This window comes from Mustela lutreola, chromosome 7 (genome assembly GCF_030435805.1).
Source record: "Mustela lutreola isolate mMusLut2 chromosome 7, mMusLut2.pri, whole genome shotgun sequence".
Taxonomy (NCBI): domain Eukaryota; kingdom Metazoa; phylum Chordata; class Mammalia; order Carnivora; family Mustelidae; genus Mustela; species Mustela lutreola.
This window is the reverse complement of record NC_081296.1, coordinates 147,777,107-147,805,075: the sequence shown is the minus strand read 5'-3', so window position 1 is coordinate 147,805,075 and position 27,969 is coordinate 147,777,107. Positions and strand designations below refer to the sequence as shown.

Genomic DNA, 27,969 nt, shown 5'->3' with positions numbered 1-27,969 from the left:
GTCGTTTCACAACAGGTTTATTTGGATAACTGACCAAAGGAGCCGCGTCTGTAACCAAGATGGAATTCACAGTATGTTGTTACATTCACACTTAAAAAATATATCTCTATGTACAGGAATTTGCAAATTGATGTAAACATACATTACTTTCCAAGTACATTTCTCCCTTTCTCTCTGGAAGAAAAAGAACAAAGCCATCCAACAAGGCAACCCCTTCAAAATAAGATTAATACAAAGGACGTAAATATCTCTAAATCAAAACTGTGGTTCGTCTGACCTACTGGGTGTTGGGAAAAAATGTCACAGAATGAAAGTGATGACAACAGCGTGACTTCAGATGGGACTGGACTATTTAAAATGGATTTTCCAGGAAAAATAGGCACTGATTTCTAGAAGGAAATTCACTCCTTACTGAAGCTATTTCTTGAGCCAATATGGCTGGTTAACGTTTCCATGAGTACAAAGAACCCAGTGCAGGACTCCACCAGCTGAGACCAAATGTGCGGTGGGATCGAGACTGGCGCTGCCCAGGCTACGCTGAAAGCCGCTGGCCCCATTCTCCAGATGTGGAGGACCAGCCCAATTCCATGTCAGCTCCGGTCCGTTTCTTCCCATACTGCAGCTCTCTAGCAATAGATAAGGTACCCTGCTGCTTACCCACTTAAACTACTCTTCAAGTTGGTTAGAAAAACATTTGTTAAAAAAACAAAGGGAAAAAAAAAGGCATCACGTTATCTCATCCAGGCTGCCCGCCCCAGCCCCCCAACGGGAGGCATGCCAGGTGGGGGGATGGGTGGGGGCACAGGTGGCTGTCCTCCTGGGGGGACAGCTGGAGGTGGGTAGCTAGCAGGTGGCAGGCCCAGGCCTGGAGGAGGGTGAGGGGGGACTGCGTGGGTGGGGGGCAGGCGTGGGGGCGGGGGTGGGAAGTTGGGGTTGTAGGTGGGGGGAGGCGGGGGATAGCCAGGAGTTGGGGGAGGAATGGCAGGTGGAGGGAAGGAGGCTGGGGGAGGGGGCACTGGTGGCGGGGGTGGGTTGGGGGGGTAGACATGGGGGTGGTAGGGCAGGTGAGCTGGCGGGCCGTAGGCTGGGGGCAGGGCGCCGTAGGAGGGGCCCTCGGTCTTCATCATGGACTGCAGGCTCTGGTAACCCTCTCCGGACATGTAGGAGCTGGTGGTAGACATCCCGGTCATGTAGCTGGAGGGTGGCGGCGGTGGCGGCCGGTGTGGCAGCGGTGGTGGCTGGTGCACGGGGGCTGGGTGGGCCGGAGGAGGAATCTGGACTTTGGGAAGGTCACTGGCATCCACGGGGCCCGGGGGCTCTGCCTCACCTAAGGGAGCTGAGAGGGGAGGCTTCCGGTCTGCAGAGAAGAGACAAGTTACTGCCTGGCCCTGGGCTGGCTCCTGGGTCTGCTTGTGCAAGGGACGTGTCCACTGATGACCTCAGGGTGGGGGGAAAGCCGCCCCGGAAGCCAGGAGCTCCACACAGCAGTTCTCGTGCTCTCCCCGACCCTCCCCCACTTTCTTGCCCCCATTATAGCACTGGCAGGGCTGCTGCTCTTCCCCCATGGCCAACTGCACAGAGAACAGCGAGCAGCTGTCCCCTCTGTGGCCGGTGCCTGATGCCATTGCAAAGGACCCCCTCCACGCAGCATGGCCGGGTCTCCCTCCCTTGGTCCTCACCACTCGGGCCAAGGCAGTGCCTGCAGTGCATGGAGCCCCCCTGCTAGTACAGATGGGAGTGGGGCCCTGTGCCTGCCTGTCTCTGCCTCTAGAGACCACGAGGCCGGGGCCGCGTCACCTCCCTGTCTGCAGCACCGGCAGCAAGCGCAGAGCCTGTGAGCTGGTCAAGTGAATGAGGCGACATTTAAAAAACACAATGAGCAAGTCTCTGACATTCCCGATGAAGCCACCAAAGGAGGAATTCTGGTTCGAGTTCACTAAGAGAAGGGACATCAGCCCCCAGTGCGTACTGTCAGGGAGCACTGCCGAGCTCTGGGGGGCTGCCCTCCCATGGGGCTTCCCAGCGCAGCCCCGGCTCCCTCCGTCCGCAGCCTCCCTGCACACATTCCCCCTGCGATTCCCCTCTGCATTCACGACCAGACACCTGGACAAGGACACTGGAGACATCCCACCAGGGGAGGCCAATCACTGCGGAAGTGTGTTCTTTGGGTAATTCCTACGGCAGCCCAGAGTCAAAGACAAATCACAGGAGCCAAGATCTCAGGGTGCAGAGAACACAAGAAAGTGAGGGCCATGAAGAGGGTTTTGGGTCTCCTAGCACTTGGCCTCATGTGCTCCCTGGAGCTCAGAGCAGCCCTGGCTGCACAGACACAGATGTGTCACGTGCCCAGGGCGGCGCTGCGGTGTCTGCGGGACCCTCCCTGCTCTCGCCCCGTGCGTGAGGGCAGCGGTTCCGGCTGGCTAGCGCATCTCTCAGCACCAGCCACGGCCCTGGGGCCCGGTCTGAACGAACCAGCACGCCCAGCCAAGTCGGAAGGTCGGGTAAGCCTATGGAGAACTGTGTCTGGGCTCCAGGGCAGGGCCAGTGGCCTCTTAGTTCCGAAGCTGATGAAGGAACAGAGTGTGAACTGGAGGCCTGTGGACAAAGGGTCCACCACCTTGAATTCCTCCTGTGTCAGTCTAGGGCGCCTGGGTCCATGAACACGCTTGTCCATCTTTGAGATGTCACTTCCTGTCACACCGTGCCGCCACCACAAGTCACCTGTTCACTCGCCTGTCCTCTGTAACCGAACCCGGAACAGTGGTCTGGGCAAGCACCTGCGTGCTCTTCTCCTCGCTCTGATGCCTGCCGCCACCTGCCGCCCTCTGAGACATCCCTGGGGAGGATGCGCCTCCTGCGCCTCATCAGGACCTGCGGCTCCCCGAACCACAGACCCCTGCTCCTCCTGAGTCTTCTTTTCCATCTGCCTCCCCTCGGCCACAGGCCCCTATGAAGCAGTGATGGGACCTTGCGGGAATGAGCCCCTGCGGCCTGGCGCACCGACCCCTCCGCTTCCACCTCCGCCTTCAGCACCTGCAGCTGCCAGACTCCACCGCGGCCCTTCCGGCTGCCGAGCAGGCTCCCACCACCTGCCACCAGTGCCTTCACCCCTTCTGCCAGCTTTGTGCATTCTGCGGGGCTCCCGACACCATGCTCAGGCCACCCCCGCCCCACAGTGTGCAGCTCTCCCTACCTTGGGCTTCCCAGGACCCCACACCCCTTCTCAGTCACACCCCTGGCACAGGCGATGCGGGTCCGTGCCTGCTTGTGGCGGAGACGCCACGGAAGTACAGAAATGACCCACTGTAGGTGTCTTTTTAAGCAGGCTTCATCCTAGACTGAGGACTATAGGATTTGTCCCAAAGTAGCAAATGATGCCCCTACTTTCCCCAATCTTCTCAAGTGCTAGGACTGACCATAAGCAGAAAGAAAGAGAATGCGTGGTACCTCTGCCACAGGCACGTGGCGCTAAGAGCCCCAGGGCGAGCCCCTGGGTGAGGCAGGCTGGCCCAGCAATGCTCAGAACACACACGACTCCTGCCCACCTCACGGCCTGCTCCATCCTCCAGAGCGCTGTCCCAGGAAGAGAATGCTACATCCCTCACAGGGCTTCTCCTCCAGGCTTACGTGGCACCAAGGAAGCTTCCTGGTTCCCTGAGTCCCGGTGGGAACTCCTCACGCTTTATTCTCCGCTCGACTCCGAGCAATTGCTCCTTCCTCCAAATGCCCCCGGACGGCACCCCGCCCCCAGGAAGCAGAGCGAGGGAGACTGGGGTCTAAGACCCACAGCGATCCTGCCGGGTCAATGTTCCTAAGTTGCCAGGGCTTTGTCTTCCTGAAGCTGATTCTACATTTATCCTGCGTAGCTTAGCCCTTCTACACATGACAGGCCAGAGAATATCCAGATATACCTGGAATTTATAACATCCTCAAAAGATCTGGTTTGTGAAAGACACACACACACCATTTTTTGAAAGATACTTGGTCACTATCTTCTTTTAAAATTTTGGCTTACCAAGTCTCCCTTCTGTGGACTTGTCCCAGGCCTCCCCAAGTCAGCCCTCTGGAAGAGCAGAAGGGAAGGCCGGCCTCCCACACTGCTTTGAGCAGCCACTCACCTGGAGGAGGGTGGGCCGGAGGCAACGGAGGGTGAGCGGTCTCCATCTTGGGGATTTTAGGTGGCGGTGGTTCTAAAAAAGGAAAAGAATATTGACAAACAACGTACTTCTTCATGTGAATAAACGTGGCATAGAAGACAAAAAGGAAGAAGAAAAAGGGAAATGTGCCATTCAGAAGTTTCTTTGGGGAAACAGAACCAATGTAACCAAGGCTTCAGGAAAGTGAGGGAGGCCTCAGCCTAACCGTGAGCTGCGAATCCTTTCACCAGAACCAAACAAGTCTAACACACATCCTCCAGCCCAAATAATCAGGCCGCTGGCTTCTCACAGCTCTTTCCACATCTACCCAACTCCCTTGCGGACGGTCCTGGACAAGGCCTTCCAACAAGGAGAGAAGCAGAGCACCATCTCAGTTATGGGGAGTATGTCTGTCCGTCTGTCTACCGGTACTACAGGATTAGAGCACAGTCCTATCACCCAGCCCCGAGGGCTCACGAGAGAAGCCACCACCTTTGTATTCTTCATTGTGCACACTTTAAGTCTATTTTCTTCCTCACAGACACATGCTCCCGTTGGCACATGTCAGAAGCAGGACATTAAGGACGCCAGGAGAGACCCAGAGGCTGCAGGCCACCAGCACCCACAGCGACAACACTAAGCCAGGCTATACCAAGCCCAGTAGCTGGTGTTTATGAGGGTAGGGAGTAGGGAAGGTACACCTCATGGAAAAAGAACTCTCGTCTTTGTGCTAGCTTGTATGTTTTGATGCTTTCTTCCAGAAGCTCACATTATTCTGGCTTCTACACTGTTCTGAGGGGATTCTGCTCTAGCGTCGCTGAGCCTGTCCTGCTTCCTGTTCCAAACAGGCCAAATATTCAAAGTTCGGGGATATGTCTGTATTCGCTTTCTGGGGGATCAAGTCCCCTCTCCTCTAGGTGGATAAACTGTAAATCTATGCCTCAAGCTGCTCTCTCTCCTAGAGCCGTGGACCTGACTTCTGAGCTCCACCCAGCAGCTCACATGACGCCTTCCCCACCTCTGCTGTGACTGCCGTCAGTGTCACATCAGATGCCTACCTGCGACCCTGCCCTCCAGCCAAGCTGAAGCTGTCTAGATCAGTGCTGCCCCCAAAGAGAAGAGCCACACTTGTGATTTTAAATTTTCTGGGAGTCACCTTAAAAAGATGTGAATTAATTTAATATTTAACCTAATGTATAAAAATTTGATCACTGCAGTGTGTAATCAACATAAATATTCATCAGTAAGAGTTTTTACACTTCTTTTCTTAGTAACGCTTAGAAATTTGGTGTGTATTTTGCACAAAGGGCACACCATGATTTGGGATGGCTACACTTCCAGGGCCTGAAAGCCACCTGCAGCTAGTCACACAGGGCAGACAGCCTGCTCAAACAAAGGGCACACCATGATTTGGGATGGCTACACTTCCAGGGCCTGAAAGCCACCTGCAGCTAGTCACACAGGGCAGACAGCCTGCTCAAGGTCCTACCTGCAGGCTGTGTCCACACCCTCCGTTTGCGGGCCCCAGGCCGTTACCCTGACTGCCCTCACCACGTCTCACTCAGAGACCTGCGAGCGCCTCCGCATTCCCAACCATCTGTCCTATAACTGCCACCAGCAAATTTTCTAAAATGAACTCAGACTTTGCCATTCTCCTGCTCAAACATCTTCAGTGGCTCCCGCTGCCTATGCAAACATCCACACTCCCCCACATGGACTCTGGCTCCAGTCTGGTTCCAGTCACACTTTAAGTCCCAGCAGAGCTCCTCGCTTTTACCTCTTCATAGAGTAAGACCTCCTGCCCACCTGTCCCGCTCCTGTGCCCACGTGCATCCTTCCACCTACAGGCTCAACCCCCCAGCTCAGCCCCAGGTGCTCAAAGGCCCGTCTTCCTCCAAGGTCGCCACTGGCTTGTTTCTGCCTTATACCGCACACCAGCTCAGCTCAGTTTATATCCACATGGCAAGCAGCACAGCCCGATCTTGGGTCTCACACTTACTTTCTGCCCAGATGGAGCAGAAGAAAAATTCACCTGTACTGAACTCAGCACTTCCCCAAAGACCCTGAGAGAAATGTAGCTTTATTGTAACTTGGAGATCTCACAACAGTTCAATAAATCATTCACTGAACTCCCACCCTGGAACTAAGCAAAAGAGAAACAGAAATGAGTAAACACTGTCCTGCCTTCCAAGAGTTCAGCACATCAGGGCCCAAGACACATGGACAAATGCTTCTAAATTTCTGTTCTGTGATCTTCTAGATTTTACTTGCCCTTTCCATTTGTTTCCGATGTAGAAACAAATTAACCAACTTTGGGCTCTACAAAAAAACCCCAAACCTAAACCTAAGCTGTATTTAAAAGAGGTCTGGCCCACATAAGCAGCAGGGCTGGCGCACAGGGTGGTTCTCTGGGCACCAGCATTGCCTGTCACTGCCATCCTGTCCACCCCCCACTCTGCCACTTGGTGTTCAAGATGGGGACCCCAGGCCCCCATCGGTCTACTGCGGTGGGCTGAACCAAACCTCCAGCAAGGAATGCTGCTGCATCCCCGCTCCCTCGCTCGTGACCTCATGTGTACACAGGCTGCGAAGTACACTTTTATCGCTGCTCCTGTTTTTTGATAACTTTGGTCCGAATACAATCTGAACACACAGGGCACTTTTTCTGGCAGGCAGGGTGAAGTTTTGGATGGACCATAATGATAAATTTTAAGGGCAATCTAAATCTTGCAGAAATGTTAACTAAGAATTTGAAGTTTTGATAAATGGACATAGAAACTAAAAAAGCCCCCTTAGAATGGGAAGTTACCTGCTGCTTTGTTCTCTTCTTTGGGAGAAACAACCTGTTACAAGAGATAATACACACGTGTTAACCAAGACTGGGGGTGCAGGGAGGACGAACAGATGACCCAGGACCGAACAGACTCACAGCAACAGCTGCTCCAGCTCCACACCAGAACCAGCTCCGGCTTAGGGCTGCAGGGCAGAGACACCTGAGAAACCACCCTCTGCTTCCTCCCTCCTTCCCTTTCCCGGGTCTGATGGGACCCCCGAGGATTTCCAACAGTGGCTTCCGAACAACACTGAGTTTCAGGGCCTCTAATGTGCTGGCCTAAATTCGATCAGTGGTTTGCTGACATGTGTTTGTCCCTCATGGTCTCTCCTACTGGCTGGGCTGTTGCTGGGGGAAGAAACTTCCACAAACTCTCCATATCACTCAGAGCACCAAACAGAAAAGCCAGAGAGACTGGAGAGACTGATGTTAGCAGGTAGCACACAGATGTGATACCCTGCCGGTTAGTGGGACACACATGCACACACGCGTGCGCGCACACAAACACGCAGGCAGTGATGGCTGGAGGGGGATGGAGCTCTCCTCGGCTGCCTGTGCCCCCCCCCCCCCCTCTGACCGCAGTTCTCAGGCTCCTTGTGGATGCGCAGCCAGAAGGAGAGGTCGGGGTGCCCCTGGCTCAGTGTCCTGTATGAGTCCTCAGAAGATCAGAAGAGGGGCTGTGCTCGGTTGTGGGGTTGGCCACTCCCCCACCCCGGAGAGCCGGCCGCTCCCGGGGCCGCCTGGCCCACTCACCACGGCTCGCTTCGCTGGGCGGGGAGGACTGGGCTGTGGGGACGGCTTCTTGGGCTGTGGGGCCTGTTGCGGCGGGGGCTGTGGGGCAGGCGGCTGTGCATCCTTCTGCTGTGGTGGGGGCGGGTCAGAGCCTTGAGGAGGCTGGGGCGGTGGCACTTGTGGCACTTGTGGTGTAGACTGGAGAGGTGGGGGCTGCTGCAGCTGGTGGGGTGTGTGATGAGGCATCTGTTGTTTTCCTTGTGAGTACAGATCCAGGATTTGGTGGCAGATGTCTGAATGGTGGACAACAATTACATTTGTCACAAATTCATCTGCCTAGGGAAAAATCAGCCCATTTCCCTTTCAGCTAGGATTCCCCTACAGGGACCAATGAGAGGGGATCACCTCTGCAATTCTCCCAAACTCTGCTGTGCACAGTGTGGGCAGAGCAGGCGTTAGGAGAGAACTGAACTAATAAAGGTGCTTCTGAAGAATGGCTTACATTTACCTATGTGGGGAATTCCCTTCCTGGGACTTGAGGCTGACAGAGAAGGATCCCCCAAACGTGGAAGCCCCTTAGGAAAGCCCAGCATGCCAGTACCTTCCAGAACGTCCACAGGGACATCCTGTACAAACTGCTCCCACCATCTCCTATACATGGGTTTGGAGGTCCATTCTTGTATTTCGAATTTGCACAAACGTCCTGCGAGATACATCACTGCCACTGCTATAATCTCTGGTTCCCACTGCAGTGACAAGGTCGTGCAGAGACTAGTTCAACAAGAAAAAGAGGTGATGTGACTTGGAGCAAACAGCTATGTTATCCAATGAATGGAGAGCAGATGCCACACGTAATGTCGGTTTGCTCACTCCTCTCTAAATGACCACATAAAGAATTAGAAATAAAAGCAGCAAGTTTTAAGTCTTCTAAAGGTACCAAAATAAGTTACTGGCCCACTCACCACTCACCAGTTACTAATACGTTCTTTGAAGAATCAGAATGCTAGTACGTTAAAAAATTGCTGTACCACAAAATACAAATGAACAAGCTTATGTCCGTTAAACTTGAAATCCTCGTCACTGAACTGTGATTTCAGATGACAGCAGCTCCACGCAGAGGCCTTCTGTCCACACACACCACCTCATTGGACCCCTGGCTCTAAGAACAGCAAGGCTCTAAAACCATTTACAAGGCATTCTATTTGTGCAGAACCAAACGGGTTCTAAGTATTTAGCTGTCACAATTCTCTGGTGTTCTGGACTATGTTTTAAACTGGGGATGACATTTTTGCTTCTTCTATCCAGACATGGCCATGCATCCCTCTGCTGGGAAGCCAAATTCCCGGACGCTGGCCCCATCTCTGCCATTAGCTGGCCCTTCAGGCTGGGTGAGTCAGAGTCCTTGACACAAACTAGGGAGCCTGGATCCAATCAGCCATACAGTCCCTGCCTATTTTAAGAACTACAGTTAGATCGACACTTGAACACACGTACCTGTCATTTACAAATGTCCATGCCATTTGAACCAACTTTTGAATTTTGTTTTTATCACCTAGAAACAGGAAGAAAAAGGCAAATTAGTAGTGATAGCAACAGTGAGAAAGTGCATAAAAAGCAGCATTTAGTTCAAACCCACGCTGCGCTCCGCACCGCCCCAACACACAGCAAAGGGCTGCTGCCTGGGAACAGAGGGCACACGGGTGGGTCTGAGTTCTGTCTACTCTCTTCCCACACGACCTGCGCTGAACCACCGTTTATGGGAAGCCTGCTCCAAGGCAGATTTTATTAGGCTATTTAAAAAACTCTGACTCATTTTCCTGCCTCCTATCACTTGGCAACTGAATCGCAGAATCTGTCTGTAGCTGACAGGAAGCGGTACTAACAGTTACAGTAATACCGGGCTGTCTGGGAGCCTGATGTCCCAGGCGCGCACACGCACACTCACAAACCCAGCTCTTCTGCTTTCGAACTCTTTTGAGAAGCATGATCTGAACGCCATCAAATCATAAAGACTTGATTTCACAGTGAAAAGTTCTTTAAGTAACTTCTCCCCCTTACCTTTGAGTTGTTTTGCATATTTGAGGAGGAACTGGTACGGGTGTTCCACCTGTAGGTCAAACTTTATGGTCTGGAGTAGGATTCTCTCCAGGACCATCACTTCTTCCTAAAAATAAAATAACAACTGTTGGGATAGGATTTCCATCTCAGGTCTGAAGCTGCATTCGGCTTTCCCACTTCCTCTCTTCTAGCTCCGGATGAGCATCTCTTTTTCATCCCTTCTCTCCTCGGCCCTCCCAGGCTTTCACCTTGCTCAGAGACAAAGAGAAATTCTGAAAAGAACTAAAAGGAGGAAGATGAAACAATCGAAGCTGGTTTTTTAAAAACACTGGAAACATTCTTAGGAATATTATATATAATCTTTAAAAGATTTTTTTAAAAAAAGATTTTATTTATTTGACAGACAGAGATCACAAGTAGGCAGAGAGGCAGGCAGAGAAAGGAGGAAGCAGGCTCCCCGCTGAGCACAGAGCCCGATGCGGGACTCGATCCCAGGACCCTGGGATCACGACCTGAGCCAAAAGCAGAGGCTTTAACCCACTGAGCCACCCAGGTGCCCCAAAAGATTCCAATTAATTAATTAATTAATTAATCACTTTTAAAAGATTATTTATTTATTTATTTGACAGACAGAGATCACAAGTAGGCAGAGAGGCAGGCAGAGAAAGGAGGAAGCGGGCTCCCCGCTGAGCAGAGAGCCCGATGCAGGGCTCGATCCCAGGACCCTGGGATCATGACCTGAGCCGAAGGCAGAGGCTTTAACCCACTGAGCCACCCAGGCGCCCCCAAAAGATTTTATTTTTTAAAGTCATCTCTACACCCAGCATGGGGCTCAAACCAAGAGTCATAGGCTCCCCCAACTGAGCTTGCCAGGCACCCTGGAAATGTCATTGTTCTGCATATACGAGCGCCTCTTTACAAAACAGACCTTCACTTTATAGACAATTTAACTTTAGTTTCTTTCCAGACTTCCATCAAAAACCACAATCCTTCAGGGATTTCTTCTGAAAACTTAAAAGCAAACAAGCAATGACGATGAAGCAGATTCACGCAAACTCAGACTCAGTATCTGATACATACATACATAGCACGTGAGTTTTTACAGAGTATGTCGTCACTTTCTCTTCTAGCAAACTACATTCTTAACCTGTCCATATACACAAAACCTTTTCTGACTACTCGTATGTTTGTCTCCTTCTGTCTGAGGATCAAAGGAATGTCATGTTTGGAAGGGAGGGTGTAATCATTACTCCTTGTTTCGCATGTCACCCCCCTACCTACTTTTTAAGTATAATTTTCCTTTTCCTGTTTCCAGAGGACAGTTTTTCTTCAGTCTTAATAATATCTTGGCTCTCACATGGGCTTTGGTGGAGGTTGGGGGGCAGCACCTGAGGGTCTACACGGGGTGGAGGCACTTGGTCTTTCCAGGAGTCACGAGAACGATGCCTGTCTCACATAGAAAAGGAGCTTCCTATACAGCACGGGTGGGACAAAGGCACTGAAATCAATCATTTTGGAAATGTCCCTGACAGTGGCGGCCACTACTTTGGTTCCAATAATGAACTTCATTTTTTTTATTTTTAGAGAGGGAAAGAGAGTGTTTGTGCATAAGTGCAGGGAGGGGCAGAGGGAAAGACGGAGTCTTAAGCAGGCTCCATGCTCAGTGAGGAGCTGATGCAGGGCTTGATCCCGCAACCCGGAGATCATGACCTGAGCTGAAATCAAGAGTTGGACGCCTAGCTGACTGAGCCAACCAGGCGCCCTTCCAATAATGAATTTCTTGATGGCACTGTCCCTGGGCACACAATGGGTGCAGTTGGTGTGGTGAACAGGCTGCACGTGGCCACGGTGCTTTTTTGGAACAACACTTTCCTTCTTTTGTTGGTCATCTTGGCAGTAATGACTCGTGGCGGTCCCCCACACTTCATTTTGGTATTGTTTCACTTAGTGTCAGTCCAGAAGAAAAGGAAGCTATCAGTGTTCTGACTGGGAACTCATCAAGTCCTAGGACAATTTAGGGAAAATGGAGATTTTTAACTTTGAATCTTCTTATCAAATATTTATTTATTGGAATTTTTTCATTCCTTCAGTGCTTTTAAGTTCCTTCCCTCAGCTCCCATGGTTTCCACAGTTTCTTACAAGGCTTCATTCCGGACATTTTATTTTACTGTTGCTGTTGTAAATGGAATCTCCCCTTTCACTGTGCTTGGGAACTAGTTAACACCCACAATTAGGTACCTCCTGAGCCCAGCCTCTGTGCAGCCTGGCCACACCCGGCACTGAAAGACAAGGGGCATCCCAGTCAATGCGGTCTGCGCTGACAATGACTTGTTTACACCTGGGAAGACAGGGCTTGGTAGAGGCCTGAAATCCCATCACCAACAGATGCACAAGTCCATTAACTTCAGAAAGAGAAGAGGATCCGGGAATGGCTTTCACACTGAGGTTGGCCTCACTTGACAGAACACAGACGGTTCTCTCAGATTAACTATTCCAAGCAGCATGGCAGGACAAAGGTTCTTCTACCCTAGCACTGCAAGCATTCTCTCAAGAAAGCTTTCTACCACCTCACAAATTTCCCCACAATATAAAACATCCTGCTAACCTTGGCGTGTTTTTGCGTGGTTTTGTCACCACCTGTTTCCCAGAAGTCTCACCATGACTTCTAAATTAGGAACAGCCTTTCACCAAGTGCACCTACAGGTTTGGAGGCTGTGGCCCATACAGTATTACAGGATAGCCCGAGGCCTGGCCTCCCTTTATGTTTCCAATATTCAAGTAATGGGGTAATGATAGGTCTGTGTGCAGCATCCTTCCTCAGGGAATCTGCCCTCAGCCCCACAACACTTGTCTGGGGGGACCTGTCCAGGTTCCCAGGTTGAACGCCCTCGCTACACTATTAAATAATCTTTTTATAGCATTCACCACAGCTCATAATCAGATAGTTATAGGATTATTTCATTAAAATCTATCTCAACTCCACTACAAAATGCTCAAGAATGGCAAAGGCCACGTCTATTTTGCCACCTCTTTAGGTCTAGGGCCTCACACAGTGGCTGGAATAAGTATTTGCTGAACACACGAGAAATTAATATGATGGGGGGGAACCACACAGTTGAAGCAAAGCTAATTAAGGCAAAAATGACCCACACGAGCCCCGATCTTCTTTTTCCTAACTGCTCGCACTGCCTCCCCCAAGTTAACAGGCCTGCTCACTCTCCTCTCAGGCAAAGGAAACATCCTCCACGGCGGCTTCACTGCTCCCAGGTCCAGGGTACTTTCGTGTGGCCTTGTACTCCAGATCGTTTCTGGGGAGACTGTGCATGATAGGAAAGAGGGGCAGGTTTCAAAGCCCCTTTGTCCACTTGGGACAGGCTAGGTCCTGCTGTAAAGGTCTGAATAGCACGGCCATCCCCCTCTTCCCAACCTCTGGGGCCCTGGAGCTGCAGACCCTCTACCTCACTCTGTATGACCAGGTCCTAGTTTCTGGGTCTGAAAGTAGAGTGGGTGGGTAAAGGCTGAAGTCAGAGGGGACTTCTCCAAAGGCACCGAGGACAACACACACCAGTGTGCTGCACGTGCCCGTAACGTGTTCCCACAGCGGTCTGCTATGGCGTCAGAATCAGACACCCACAGGTAACCGATGGTTACATTACTTCTATTAAACTGCATTTTGATCATTGTTAGCAAGAATTCCTAACAGACTCACATTTTCATAAACAGGCGAACAGATTTATAAATCGGTACAAGGAACAGAGTTAGGCATATGGACAATACTTATAGAGTTGTTAGTACTCATCGCAGCCACAATATATGCAAAAGCATTCTGAGCCTCTGTAACCTCCTTGAAGCAAGGAGAATGAACATGTTTTAATACACACACCTATCAGCACTGCCTACTGTGGCGGGCAACAGCAGCGCGGTAGGAAAAGCAGGAGTGGACGGCGCCGGACCTCCCTGCCCTCGTCAGGTCTGCCCTACCTGCGCCTTTGAGTTTCTCATCGTTCAACAAGCAGCTGCTGAGTGCCCACCCTGCCCAGCCTCTGTGCCAGGCGCCAGGCAAAACAGACATGGTCTTCGCTCTCTCAGATCTTACAGTCGACAAGCGGGCAGTTCTCGGCATGATTATCTGATTAACATCTACCCTACCACCAGCTGCAATCACTGTTGTGAAACATGACGCACAGGAGCCGAAGGGTTACAATGGGGGGACCCTGGCAAGAGTCAAGGATGGAGGAAAGCTGCCCCTGGGCTCTGACACTGGCCTGCTTACACCTAATGACAGTATGTGTACAGCTATCTCAGTGCCATCTCCTGACGCTGTCAGGGACTGTGGGGAAGGGACAGGATGGATGGTATGTCCAACAGCGGTGTCTCGGTGTCTGAAAATAGCAGCAAATGTTAATATTTGCCAATATTCTTAGAAAGCAAAAAGACACACAGCATAGGCAGACCCAAGTGCATGTCCATCTATCATGTGTACTTTCTGCCTGCCCAGAGGCTGGCTGGAGACTGGGCCCCTGCCATCATTGCTGAACTGAAGAAACCAAACCACTTCTGGATCTAGGAGAGCCAGTGGTCATGAGGGGACTTTTGTGCATATCCAATGTGCTCTGGCCCCCCCAAAGTACCCAGCACGGTGCATTAGCAAGTGCTTTAAATGTAGGCCCATTATCTTCCTCCCTCTTAACGAAGCAAGCATGAGCACCCTCTGCATAGGGCCCCAGGGCTCAGGGGACTGGCAGATCCAGGGGCCACACAAGGAACTTTACCACAATGCCGCTACGAGAAATCAAGATTTGAAGGCAAGAAGTTAAGATTCTTACCTTTGGGTCATCTCCAAACTGGCCAAACTGCACATCATTTAATAAACTACGAGCTGTTTTGATGATATCTTTACATTTTTTTGGCGTTTCTTCTACTTTCCCAGCCAGAAAGAGACAACAGGCTCCCGTCACCTAAAACGGAGACAGAATCTCTTGAGATATTGTTAACAAAACTCACAGAGAAATAGAAGCAAGAATTTTTGGCCTTCCCCATTTGACTTCATAAATTATTTTAAATCTAATTTTTTAAAGAAAACAACATGTAAACAAAGTAGATGCCAGGAAGGAGAAGACTCACAGGAACAAACTGTCATTTTATATCACAGTCTTAAAGATAATGGCTCCCTGAATAGTGAGCTTGGCTGCAGAGAAAGAGCACAACGAATGCGTGTCCTGTGGGACCCATCTGGACAGCACTGCCCACGCTTGCTCCCCCTGCTGCAGCTGCCCGGACCCCCACGCCGTCCCTACACCGCCGGCCTCTCGCTGCGCGGCTTCTGGCTGTTCTCCGCCTGCGCCAGCCTCCTCGGCACGCCCCTGTCCACGGGACCCTGAGCGCAGTGGGCGTCAGACGCTGCGCGGGGCAGCAAGCTGATTCTGCTACAGGCTCCTTCCTCTAGAACTTCACAAACTAGTATGGCAGACGTACACAAAACTCGGTAAAACTGTAAGAGGAAGGATCTCCAACAGACCAATTTCCCGGTAAGACTTCTGTTGTCTTCCTCCTGAAATCCTTCGATACCTTCCCAGTCTACCTACTAAGGTCGGATTTCCCTGGTCCAGCTTCCAAGGCTCACTACGGGCGGCTCCATCTTCCCTCGCCACCGTTCCCCTCCTGCCAGGCGGACCCCTGGCTGGGCCGACACTGAACAGCATCCTGCTGTCGAGGCTCACGCCAGCTGCTGTTGGACTAACTGCTCTGCCCCATTTCGGCACATCTACGCCCTACTTGCAGTCAAGGCTTACCTAACTGCCGGCAACTTCTCACTGGCGTTTCCCCCTAATCCCTCTCAAATGTAATTAACCTCTCCTTTGAACGCGCCAACCTTCCTTCCTTCCCTCTCCTGTGGCTTCACTACTGACCGTGTGTTCTGTACATGTCATACTATGCGTGCTGGCTACAGGTTCCCTGTCTGACTCTCCAAAGAGTACGAGACATACGACGTTTTTAAGGAGTAACTGAAGAATGAGTGATACAGCATAAAGAACTTCTCTTCCATCTTAGCCTTCTTTGGGGTGTGTGTGTGTGTGTGTTAATTATAAGCCCAAATTTATCTTGTGAAAGGTAAGAAGGAAGTAAATCCCACACAAAGTACAATATGATTATGGTCCACAGTGGCCTAAATAAAAAAAGATTTAAATATAGTTAATTGGAAAAAAACAAAAAACTCCCAACTTGATTGCTTATAGATAGCACGTATTATATAAAAATAAATACCTTCTGGGAAAACAGAATAAAAAGAGACTACTATAACCAGTCCACTAAACTGTGAAAATAATAACATGTGATAGAAAATTATAATAAAACTCAAACACTTACATATCTTGGGAATTGCTTGAAGGAATGAAACATATAGAAGCGATGAAAATAAATTATTCCAGTTGCCAGAGTATCATAGTGACTGTTGTTCTGGTTAAGTACTTTACCAAGAATTTTTATTGGTTATGTTTTTAGTTAAAAGTAGAAAAATAAAGACAAATAATAAAAACAAACTCAGTGTTAAAGTACATACTACCTGTGGCCAAGTGGGCCGAGGGGGATCTTAGGGTGTCAGACACAGCAATCGTCAAGCTGAAGTTTATACTTACAACAAGGCCGGGCTTCACCTTCCTTTAGGTACCATTTCTACTATAGTCACTGGGCCCGGTGGCCATTCACTCAACGGCTAACTCTACACATTTAAATGATGAATGGCAAACAGAAAACCCCTGAAGAGCCAAGTAAATGAGAAGTAACATTTAAATAAAAATATTTAAGGACACCTGGGTGGCTCAGTCGTTAAGTGTCTGCCTTTGGCTCAGGACATGATCCCAGGGTCCTGGGACAGAGCCCCACACTGGGCTCCCAGCTCTGCAGGAGGCCTGCTTTACCCTCTCCCACTCCCCCTGCTTGTGTTCCCTCTCTGGCTGGCTGTCTCCATCAAATAAATAAAATCTTAATAAATAAATAAAAATTTAAGAACTGTTTCAGTACAGAGACAGTACTATATACTTTGTCTATAATATCTAATTTAATTCTTGGTGGTGGTGCGGTGGGGAGCCTGTCTATAACACATTCCAGGGAGACTCAGGATACAGTCCCAAGCGTGTGCCCACATCGAAGATGAACCGAGCACCCTCTCGGCGGTAGCGGGCCTCAGTGGCCGGATCGAGTCCTTCCAGCTGTGAGGGTGTGTGAGCCAAGTCTTTCTTATCCCAGTACCAACATGGTTTTGTGTGGTCCAGGTTTGCTGAGGTTACTGAAGGGCTTGAATTTTCTTTATTCTCCTTCATTTATTGAAGTAGACTTGTTCTTTCCAAAAGATTTTCTGAAAATGTTAGAACCCTAAAAGAGAAGCAACAGCAAAGCAGGAAAGGAACTTTTCATATTAAACAATCCTGATTATTATAAACAGTCTGCAGTCACAGATTATACTTAATTTTGGAACAAAATTTCCCAGAGAGGCAACACTACTGAGTGACTGATAGAGAAGCCCAGGTTCACCTCCAAAGCCAACTTAACACCTAAGTGACCCACACCATAATAAATTCCAAATTTCATGGTAGCTTATAAGGAAAAGCATTTCTGTCTCATGTACCTTTCTGCCTTTCTTCAGTAGCTCCAATCCCCTCAACACTGGTCTAGTTCTGTTCTTCAGTAAAACCTGGGCCTGTCTTACCCCACTAAAAAGACTTAGGCTTTAAAATTATCCATCTCTTCCATTTACCACTCAATCAAAATTCTGCTTTTTTGGTTTACTTCATTTCACTTAGAAAAGCCACCCGAGGGGCGCCTGGGTGCTCATGGTCTCAGGTCCTGGGATGGAGCCCCACATCAGGCTCCCTGCTTGGCGGGAAGCCTGCTTTTCCCCCTGCTTGTGTTCTCTCTCTCGCTGTGTCTCTCTCTGTCAAATAAATAAAATCTTTAAAAAAGAAAAAGAAAAAGAAAGCCACCAGATTGGATGATTTCAGATCTGCATGAATCAGTGAACTGAGCAGCACAACTCAGGTATGGGTGCAGGGATCCTGAGGGAGCGGGAGGAAAGAGGTGGCCCACAAGGGAAGGAGGAGTTCCTTTAGTATGTTCTAGCTTTCTCATCCTCTTTTTCTCTAAAAGTGTCAGCTGGGGTGCCTGGGTGGCTCAGTGGATTAAGCGTCCGACTCTTGCTTTTATCTCAGGTAGTGATCTTGGGTCATGAGATCGAGCTCTGTGTCTGGCTCCATGCTCAGCAGAGAGTCTGCTTGAGATTCTCTTTCTCTTTCTGTCCCTCATCCAGCTTGTGTGCATGCATGCGTGTGCGCTCTCGTGCATGCAAATGGGTAAATCTTAAAAAAAAAAAAAAAAAAGGGACCCATTGAGAAAAGAAAAGAAAAAATAAGGACTTTCATCAACAGGCCACTGGAATATGTAAACTGTAAATGTGATCAGAGAATAGCAATCTTGAAATAGGCCAGTGGAAGGATTTTAGAGGCCATTAGATCCAGGTTGGTCTGCTCAGCAAGAATGTATCTGTTCCCTACCTTGGGTCTGGGCCAGAGGCATCAGTTAATCTGGAAGCCTAACCTCTTCTGTGTGCTCCCTCATTTCTGCCTCATTTCAGCAGGTTGAGTACATCCCTCCTCTTCCTTGTACTTGGGAACCCTAAAAATCTGATTGTTCCTCCAAAAGGAAGAAATTAAGTTTAAGGAGAAGTGCAATCTTCTTCAACTAACATGTACTTGTGTGTGTGACAGAACTGGGCAATGACTGGGGGTTGAGGGCGGTCAGTTAGCCTAGGTAAATATGCAAAGGGCACAGAGAGTTGATCAGTACATATGAAGAGTTCACAGTCAGATGTCATACTGGGATACACTTCTCAACTCGTAGCTGGCAGAAAATCTAAAAGCGTGACTACTCTGTTGGCAAGGCCAGGGAGAAGCAGGTGATCTCATATAGCGCTGGTGGGAACACAAAATGCACCAACTCTCACAGAGGGGAATTTGGCACTACTTAACAAACTTGCATAAGCGTTTGCTCTTTTACTTAGTAATCCCACTTCGAAGAATCCACTCTGGAAATACCATTACAAGTATGAAACAACATATGCACAAGATTCTTCACAAAAATATCATTTATAATAGCAAAAACTGTAAACAACTCAAATGTCCCTCAATACGGCACTGGCTGAATAAAATACAGTTAACATCAACACTAATGGTGTACCAGGCAGGTATTAAGAGACTGAAAAGGATCTTTCTTTAAGTACTGGTAAGGAAACATTTCCAGGAGCAGCCAGACACAAGACAGTGTAGAGAGTCCATTAGTATACATGTAAGAAAAGAGAAGAAATTAGAATAAATATCTCTATTTTTTTTTTTTAACTCATTACAAATAAAAGATTACTCTAGGGAACAGAGAAGAACAGAATGGAAGGGTACTTCTCTGGGTGTACATTTTTAGACAGTTTTGACTTTTTAAGGTATCTTTTATTTGAAAATAATTATAGATTTACAGAAGAGCTGTAAAGACAGGAAAGAATTCTTGTATACCCTTCACTCTGTTCCCTCCAATGTTAGTATCTTAAGCAGCCATAGTACATTTACCACAACTACGACATTAATTTTGGTACATTATCAACTACAGCCTTGATGCAAACTTTGAGTTTTTCCAAAAATCCCTTTTCCATTCCGGGATCTAATCCAGGATGCCACACAGCATTTAGGAGCTGTATTAGCATCTTCTGGTAAGAGTTTCTCAGTCTTTCCTGGTTTTTCATGAGCTCACCAGTTCTGAAGAGAACCTAGGGTGACTGAACTGTCTCTGGTTTAGGTCTGTCTGACGTTTCCCAGGAACAGCCTGGAGTTCCGAGGAAGACTGGCACAGATCTGAAGTGCCCGTCACCTCACCTCACATCCCCCTGCTGATATGAAGTTGGGGTTGTGCCCAGTTTCTCACTGTAAGCCACTGCTTTCTCCTTATTGCCATTTTCGATTCCTTACAAATGAATCACAAGATCTAGCCCGGCCTAGAGGGCAGGGAATTAGGCTACATCTCCTGGAAGGAGGGGTATCAAAGAATGTGAGGACACAGACTATCATTACCACAGTAATTAGTAAGCATTTTAGAGAAAACATTTTGCAATGCAAAATACTAAGCAAATTACCTGTTTTTCTTAAAGTTTTGCCTATTAATTTTAGCATCCCTTGGAGGATCTTGCCTGCAACAATTACCACGGTGCTCTAATGATGCCTGCCTTTCTATTTCCTTTCGTACTTCAACATTATTTGGTTTCTTTTTAAAGAAAGATCTGTTCCTTCTCCCTCATTTATTTATTCAATCATTTACTTATATTAGTATGGACTCAATACTATCTGTTTCATTCTTTGAGTTATAATCCAGTATGGTCATTATTTATTTTGCTGCCCAAACAATTCCAGCTACAGCCCCTGGAAGCAGCTCTTACAGGCTGGGTTAGGAGTCCTTCTGCAACTTTGTTTTCAAATCATGTAAATACTGAACATATTCTTGAACTTAACTAAAAAGAAAAAAGCAAACCCTAAAACTCAAAATAAACCCAGTGTATAACAAATTGGAAACAAAACCACCAGAAAATCATCGTAAGTAATTCCTGATCTTGTTCCATTCTAAGTGAGATATATTCTAAGGACTAAAGAACTGCAAAGAAATCCTAAACTTTCCTGTAAGTATGTGTGTGTGTGTGTGTGTGTGTGTCTATTGTAGGATAAAGCAAAGATATATAAATGTTAATGTTGTTAGGAATCAAGATTTTCAGCTCAAAGGAAACATATATGCACAAGATCAAAGGTTAAGGGATAATCTGTAAGGTCAAATATTAATTGAAAATATCACAATAAATCATGGCTAAAATACACACACACACACACACACACAGATATCGATATCTGTATCTATATCTTAGCCCTGTCCACTGGAAGTATCTAGAAGCAATGACACTCCCATAGTCAGAAACACATCAGGGCCCACATCTTGTTACCCTCTAAAAGGAACCACGTCTCCGCTCTCCTTTCTGGTTCGGGGTAGGGGTCTGCCTGAGATGTGTTCAGAATAATGGAAGCTTACGGAAAGACACAGGAGTCAGCCATCAGCTCTCACTGGACAAACTCAGGGAATGTGAATATTAAAAAGAAAAACTGCAAGGATTGATTGTAAAAGATCCAAGAGTCTTCTTTGCTAGCACTGGTATTAGTTATTGTGGAAAAAAGTACCTTTACCTCAACAAAAACAATCAAGCTTGGCAAATATCAACCACCTGTGGATTCTTACCTCCAGAAAGCTCCAGCTATATCCAAACAAGCTACCTTGGTTAAACCTAACTTCTAGTTTACCGTAAATGCTGGGAGTAGAAGAACAAGTTAAATGGCACAAGGAAACTATTAGTCACATCCAGAAATGGGACACGACCACATGACTGACCTGGTCGCTTCAAAAGAGTCATGAAAAAGCAAGAAGATGGGAGGAACTGTCCTAGATCTGGAAAGACTACAGAAGCGTAATGTTCAAACTAATATGTGAATCTTGATTGGATCCTTATTTTTTAAAGAAAAAAGAAAGCTATAAAAGGAATTTTGAACAAGTAGGGAAATTTTAATATGGACTGTATATTAGAGGCTATTAGGGACTGTTAACTTTCTCAGGTGTAATAATGATATTGTGATTATATACAAAAATGACTGTTCTCAGGCCGGATGAAGTATTTAGGGGTAAAGTATCATGTCTGCAATTTACTCACAAAAAGTTCAGCGACAACGCAGGCCTGCACAGTAAAGGTAGTAAAGCGTGACCAGGTTTCTGGTCTAGACCACAGGTAAACAAGGAGTCCCTGTACTCTTCTTTCCCTTCATAAAAAGTGGGAGAGACTCAGGTCAGACGGCTTACCAGACCAGGTCCTCCTTATCCCCTCTGGATCAGACTCTCTCAGCAGCCAAAGAATGCTTGCTTATGAATTTATAAATTCAAACAATGTGTAACTGCATTACATTTTACAGAAAGAAAATTTTAAGTGTATGGTTTACTAATGTTCACAAAGTGAACACAGTTGTGTAACACCATCCTGCTGAGAAGCAGAATACTGCCAACATCCCGGGCATTCTCTTTACTTCTCTTCTAATCCCGGGTCCCCCAAAGATAACCACTATCTTGATGTCTATTCCCAGCAACTAGTCTTGCAGGTTTCTGAAAGACTGTGGAATGGCAGGGTATCACTCTGTCTCAACTGTTTCCTTTCGATCAACATTATGTTTACCCTCGTTGCATAAAGCACACCATTCATTCATTCTGATTTTCAAGGGCAATTTGTTCCCCAAGGACATTTGTCAATATCTGGAGACAGTTTTGGTTGTCATAACTAGGGAGTTGCCGCAGGCATCCAGTGGGTAGAGGCCAGGAATGTTGCCAAACATTCTCCAAGGCAAGAAACAACCCTCCAAAAAGAATGAAATGATCCAAAATATCAAGTGTTGAAGTTGAGAAACTCTGTTGTACAGTATTCATTCTATGAATAAAACACAATTTACCTATCCATTCTACTGTGAATGAAGACTTAAGGTATTTCCAGTTTTTCATTATTAACAGTAACAAACATTCATGCACATTCTTGTGGAGCAGAAAGCAAGTGGCCAAGTGGCTTGAGGGAATCAACATCTCAAACTATCTGTAACTTATTCATAGTACACAAGTAGGGAATACTATGTTAGGATACATTAACCCAACAGTTCTGCATGTAGTTACTCATTCAACTATTTACTGAGTGTTTACTACAAGCCAGGCCTCAAAGACACAGCAGGAAATAAGAGGCAAGGTCTCTGCCCTACCACAAGTTTATGCTGTGTGGTAGAAACAGAGAGAAAACAACTATGTTATTACTTGTCAGGGAGTAGCAAGTGCCATGAAAAATAATAAGGTATGGTAAGGGGAGAGATGGATGAAGCAGAGGCTGTTTGGAGATTTGCAGGAAGAAAACCAGTTAGGAGACTCGAGCAGCTGTAGGAGAAATGATGAAGGCTTTGTCCTCACAAGATGGTGTTGAAGAAAAGAGGAAGCGCCACAACCGGCTGTGGGGCAAAAAAAGTGGCAAGAGATGATTTCAAGTTTGTTTGCCTGACGGAAAAGGTAATACTAAACACACACACACACACACACACAAACGGGAAGAGAAAGAGTTAGCTTTGATGGTTTTGATGGGGGGACCTGGGGCAGGGAGAAGTCTGTTTCCAAAAATATTAGGTTTGAAGAACCCATAAGACATTTGTGTGGAAACACCCATCAGACAGATAAATGGGACTGTTGAAATCTGAAAGAACACATCTATTTGGGATTCATCTATATAGAGTTGACAACTAAAGTCATGATGACAGGTGGAGGGCTGGAGAGTGAACACAGATGGGTCTGGAACAGAACCGGAGAAAGCAGAAGAATCAGTAAAGGAAAGAAAGGGAAGGAATGGTCAAAGAGGTGGGAAATCTGCGACTTCAACTGCAAGAGAAACCAAGGGATACTGGCCATAAGCCAGATGTGGTAGTCAACAGTGACGATTGCTTAAAAAAATGTTAAAGAACCAAGAATTAAGGAAAGGTTACTTTGGTGATTAGTTTAGAGACAGTGAAAGTAATGGCCGCACAACTCTGTACTAAAGACCACTGACTTACACACTACTTCAAACAGGTGATTTGTATGGTATGTGAACCATCTCAATAATTATAGCAGAAATATACACATGCACAAATAGAATCTTTACAGAAGTGCAATGGGGGAGAAGGAAGACTCCAAGGGCAAGGAATGAATAGGCTATGAAACAGGTTATTCTTGTTTATTCAGCATAAAGTAGAAGGAAGAGTCTGAATCAAGAAGGGAAAGAGCCACTAGATAGAGGCTGAATCAGCCACTGAGGGCTTCACTCGCTAAGGAGTCATGGAAAGCATAGTTAAAAAAAAGTTAACCTTAGGAAGGAAGCTCTGAAACAGAGGGAAGGAAAAGTTTGAGGAAGATACTGGAAAAAACTCAGTTAAGGGGGAGGAAATAAATCATAAAACTCCACTGGGAAGTAGAGTGCCAAGTCACCCACTGAGACGACAGAGGCAGAGTGAGGATGAGGGCTGGGACCCAGTGCGGATGAAACATGAATGGAAGATAATCCCAGTCCCAGCAGATAAACCACAAACAGATTTCAAGCCTGTTGTGCCTGCTGTCAGTGGCCAAACCCCATGCTAATGATCCCGTGTAGGTGCCTTTAGACTCTGGGGCCAAACCAACCAATACCTGAGAGGAAGTGAAAATAAATGTACACAAACAGAATAAAAACAGCCCTCTGAATCATTCATCCCCTGAAAAAGTTCTTACATCAGTTCTATAGCACTGTTCCAGGTTACTCTTTATTTTTTCATGAGACCCTAAAGTTATAGGTTTTCTCATTAGCAGTTCATGATTACCATGAAAATGACAGAGAAGTTTATGAGCTCCACAAAGTAAAAATCTCTCAATAAACAAGTAGCGTGTCAAAGCATTTTGGCAACACTTTTCAGGAATGTGCTTTGGATGTATCATTTTACAAGATGAAAGAATAAATGCATTTTTAAATTTAAAATTATGGACACTTACAATTTGGAAACAACAGTGTAAGTCACTAATCAATCTTCTTACTTAGTACGGAAATTCTCTCTAAAGTAACAGTAATACGGGAAGGCTCCATAGCTCAGGGGTAGAGCACTACTCTTGTAAAATAACAGTAAAATTTGGTCACTAACCTTCATCTGGCCACTTTTATTAATGGGATGTTAATTGTTTAGCAGGCAGCCTATAGCACTGCACCTTAATTCTTGTATTTATCTTGTATTGATCTTTCTACCTTTCAACAATGCTCTGAAGCTCCTACCTTGCTCTCTAAGCCTTGAAAATGCCTTTCCCTTATCTGATTGCCTTTTGAATATGTGAAGAGAATTTTTTCATTCCCTTCTCTTCTCCAGGGTAAACAAACATCTCCATTTTCTCAACATGGTTTTTAGTGTTTCAAGATAACCCCTAAACGTTAGCAACCAAAATGGAAAACAGCACTTTTTATATGATCTTCATAGCAAATGGGGGAAGGAAGTTACTAATATTCAGCACCATGTCCACTGTGTGCCCATTGAGACACAGCATGCCTGCAAGCTCTATTTTCTTATTCTCATAATTTATCGCGGAGAAAACAGAACTGAAGAGACAAGAAGCAACTTGCCTAATTCACAAAGGTCTTAAATGGCAGAGCCACAATTTGTCATTAGATCCTTCAATCTGGGGAAAGTCTACACTTCCCTTCCACATATGGAACATTACATCCTAGAATCCTTTTTTTCAAGGCAAGTCTTCCTTATCTCAAATTCATGTAATTGAGTTTCTGTAAATTCAACTTGGCAAATGCACATCTTATTAGTTTTGGTTTATTGTTTCAACTTTTAAGGATTCTTTATAGCTACAAGTTTTGAGTGCATCGATTATAGAAGCATGCCTCATATATTTTAAGTTGGTAATAAGAAAGCATAAGACCAGAGCCCTGTAGGTCATCTCTGAAGACCTCTCTTAAGGCTGACATCAAACCATTAATCAACATTTTGGGTTCAGTAATTGGAAAGGATATAAATCTATCCAAAAAGGCCTTACCCAGAGCACATTTATCTCTTGTGCCTACTAGGAAAGAAAGAGAGATTACGTTCAAGATCCTAAAGAAAATTGAATGGATCCGTGTCTAACAATCCCTCATTCACCACCAGGGTACAGTAAACTTCTAAGAAAAGTAATTAGATGTATGTCACCTGGCTTTTTTTTAGTTAAAACTCTGCCAGTTTGAGGGAATCAGCTCTCCTCTCCTAAGTATTCACAAACTCTTTTTGCTCTCCCCAAAATAATCCCCCAAATTTTAACAAGTTCTAGCACCCAAGAGCCATCCATCTAACTGTTCTCTGCAAACACTGAGACATTTACCAGACTCTGGTCACTAACTGTGTTTTTTTGATTCCTCAAAACCTATGAATAACAATTTTACAATTTTACCTGCGAATACTCTGGAATATAATTTATCTGACCCTAAAAATATGAACTGGATTTAACCCAGCTTAATATCTTTTTAAAAGATTTTATTTATTTATTTGACAGAGATCACAAACAGGCAGAGAGAGAGAGAGGAGGAAGCAGGCTTCCCGCTGAGCAGAGAGCCTGACGTGGGGCTCGATCCCAGGACCCTGAGATCATGACCTGAGCTGAAGGCAGAGGCTTAACCCACTGAGCCACCCAGGTGCACCCCCCCCCCCCCCCCCGCCCCAGCTTAATATTCTTTCTAATCTCCTAAATTACCTTGAACTTAATTCCTTTTGGTTGGTTGTCCTTACTCCGTTTTTAGAGAAAGCAAACAAAACGTTTTTCTTCCTCAGTGAACTCCATGCTTTTGAACATAATCTCCTGAAGTAAAGTAGTTAATTTAGTAGGCCAGAACCATGACCAGTCTTTTCTTCAGGACATTCAATTTCAGAAGTGGCATTTAAGGACCTTATTAGCAACTAGAACGTTTCTTTATTGCTTGTTGGCGCAAACTACATTTTCAAAATGAAACAAATGTTAAGTATATTTTATGCAAGAATCAACTAAAAAAAATCAACTAATATGTTTGAATAATGCATCCCAATATAATCAAAATGAGACAACAACCTCCCCCACTTAAAAGTAGGTATCAGTAGTTCTCACTGTGAAGAAAGTAAAATAATCCAGGATCACTCTTACATTTATAATCGAGATTATTTAACATGCAAGATCCCAAGGACACTAACGATCTTGTCAAAATGTCTACCAATACCGGCACCACCACCGTCATCCAGCGATCCAGAAAGCTTACTACAGCTCCCGCGGCGTTCTAGGTGCTCCCGGAGCTTTCGTTCTAACAACATCATGCCCACAGACCTGTAATGAGCGTCTGCAACTGAAAGGCACTAGGCTAGATACCTCTAAAGAGCGATTTAGAGCAAGACACACGAGCTTCATCAAGTTTCCCTTAAAAACACAGAAGACCACCCACCACTCTCGAGCAACTGCTCTTAGAAGCCGTGCCTGAAGTCGGATGATTTAGCGAAGGCTCGGTGTACCTGGCGGTCCAAATTTAGGGAGCTCTACCCACCGCGCTTTCGTGCTGGTGGTAGTCTAAGAGCTTCTCGACGAGCTCCGGACTTAGGCCTCAACTGGCTCAAGGACAGTTCCTTTATAACAAACCCAACCCAGGCAAGGATCGGTTAAGGGCCGCGTCTCGGCGAGAACGAATCTGAGCGCGGAAGTGCCTTTGCCTTATCCCCAGTCCCACCCTGCTCCAGGGTCCTCCGGCTCCCAAAGTCGGAGCGCCCCGGATGCGGAATAATTCGCGAAGTCCCAGGCCTCAGCACCACAGGGACCCGCACGCGGCCGAAGAACTGGTGGGAAGCCGCGGGTGGTCCGCGCTAGCGCGGCTCCGAGCGTGCCTGCGCGTGCGGAAAGACCCCCGCCCCTCCTCCCCACCTGCTAGAACGTCCCCAAACCCTAGCCGCCCCTCAGTCCGAGGGTCGCTCTCTGTCGTGAGGGTCCGCGCCGGCCTCCCTGCCTCGCGCCCGAGCCTCAGACCCTCTCCCGAAGCCCGTCCCGCAGCCCCGCCGTCGCCCGCTAACTTCGATTTGCACGGGGGATAGCGGAGCGAGGCGGAATCCGAGAAAAGCAACTCTGCCAGTGGATGGAGGAAAGAGGTCATACCCTACTCCGACCTCCAAGGAAGCGGAGGGGAGCGGCGCCGCCCGCGGTCCGTCGGTCACTCACCCCTCGCCTCAGGCAAGCCCCTTAGCGACGTCTCTCCTCGCCGACTGTGGCCATTTTGGACATGGAATGTCGGGGAAGCACGTCATCGCGCTGCGTCGGCGTCGAAAAACAAGCGACCGGGCGCAGCCCCGCCCCGCCCCCCCCAACGGTTCGGCTAGGCTTCCTCCCCAGCCATTGGGCCTGCGGGCCAGTGCGGTCTCGGCCCCCCCGCCCCCGCCAGCTTCGGGGCCACAATTGGCTGGGCTGCACCCATTCCAGGCGCTGATTGGGGAACGGGCGGCTCAGGCCCCGCCTCCCGTATCTAAGTTCCGTTAGCATGTTCGGTTGCTCCCGAATTCCCTCTCGCCCCGGGGGGCGGGACCGACA

At 47.4% G+C, this 27,969-nt stretch overlaps 1 protein-coding gene across 3 annotated transcripts; it reads right to left on the bottom strand.

The window, feature by feature from the left end:
• On the bottom strand, positions 1 to 27,725 carry CCNK (cyclin K). 3 transcript variants are annotated; one of them, XM_059183080.1, is made up of 12 exons: positions 27,604 to 27,693; positions 26,128 to 26,232; positions 16,882 to 17,130; positions 16,126 to 16,207; positions 14,586 to 14,717; positions 9,760 to 9,865; positions 9,196 to 9,253; positions 8,303 to 8,472; positions 7,723 to 7,994; positions 6,946 to 6,979; positions 4,119 to 4,190; positions 1 to 1,357 (listed from the first exon to the last, which is right to left on the bottom strand). In XM_059183080.1, the coding sequence occupies exons 3-12, from the start codon at positions 17,076 to 17,078 to the stop codon at positions 732 to 734; spliced, it is 1,749 nt and encodes a 582-aa protein (XP_059039063.1). In that variant the 5' UTR covers positions 17,079 to 17,130; positions 26,128 to 26,232; positions 27,604 to 27,693; the 3' UTR covers positions 1 to 731. The 3 variants fall into 3 exon arrangements, with proteins under 3 accessions (XP_059039063.1, XP_059039062.1, XP_059039065.1); XM_059183079.1 differs by lacking the exon at positions 26,128 to 26,232 and having other exon boundaries at positions 27,604 to 27,725; XM_059183082.1 differs by lacking the exons at positions 26,128 to 26,232; positions 27,604 to 27,693 and adding an exon at positions 27,541 to 27,561.
• Positions 27,726 to 27,969: the final 244 nt, after the last annotated feature.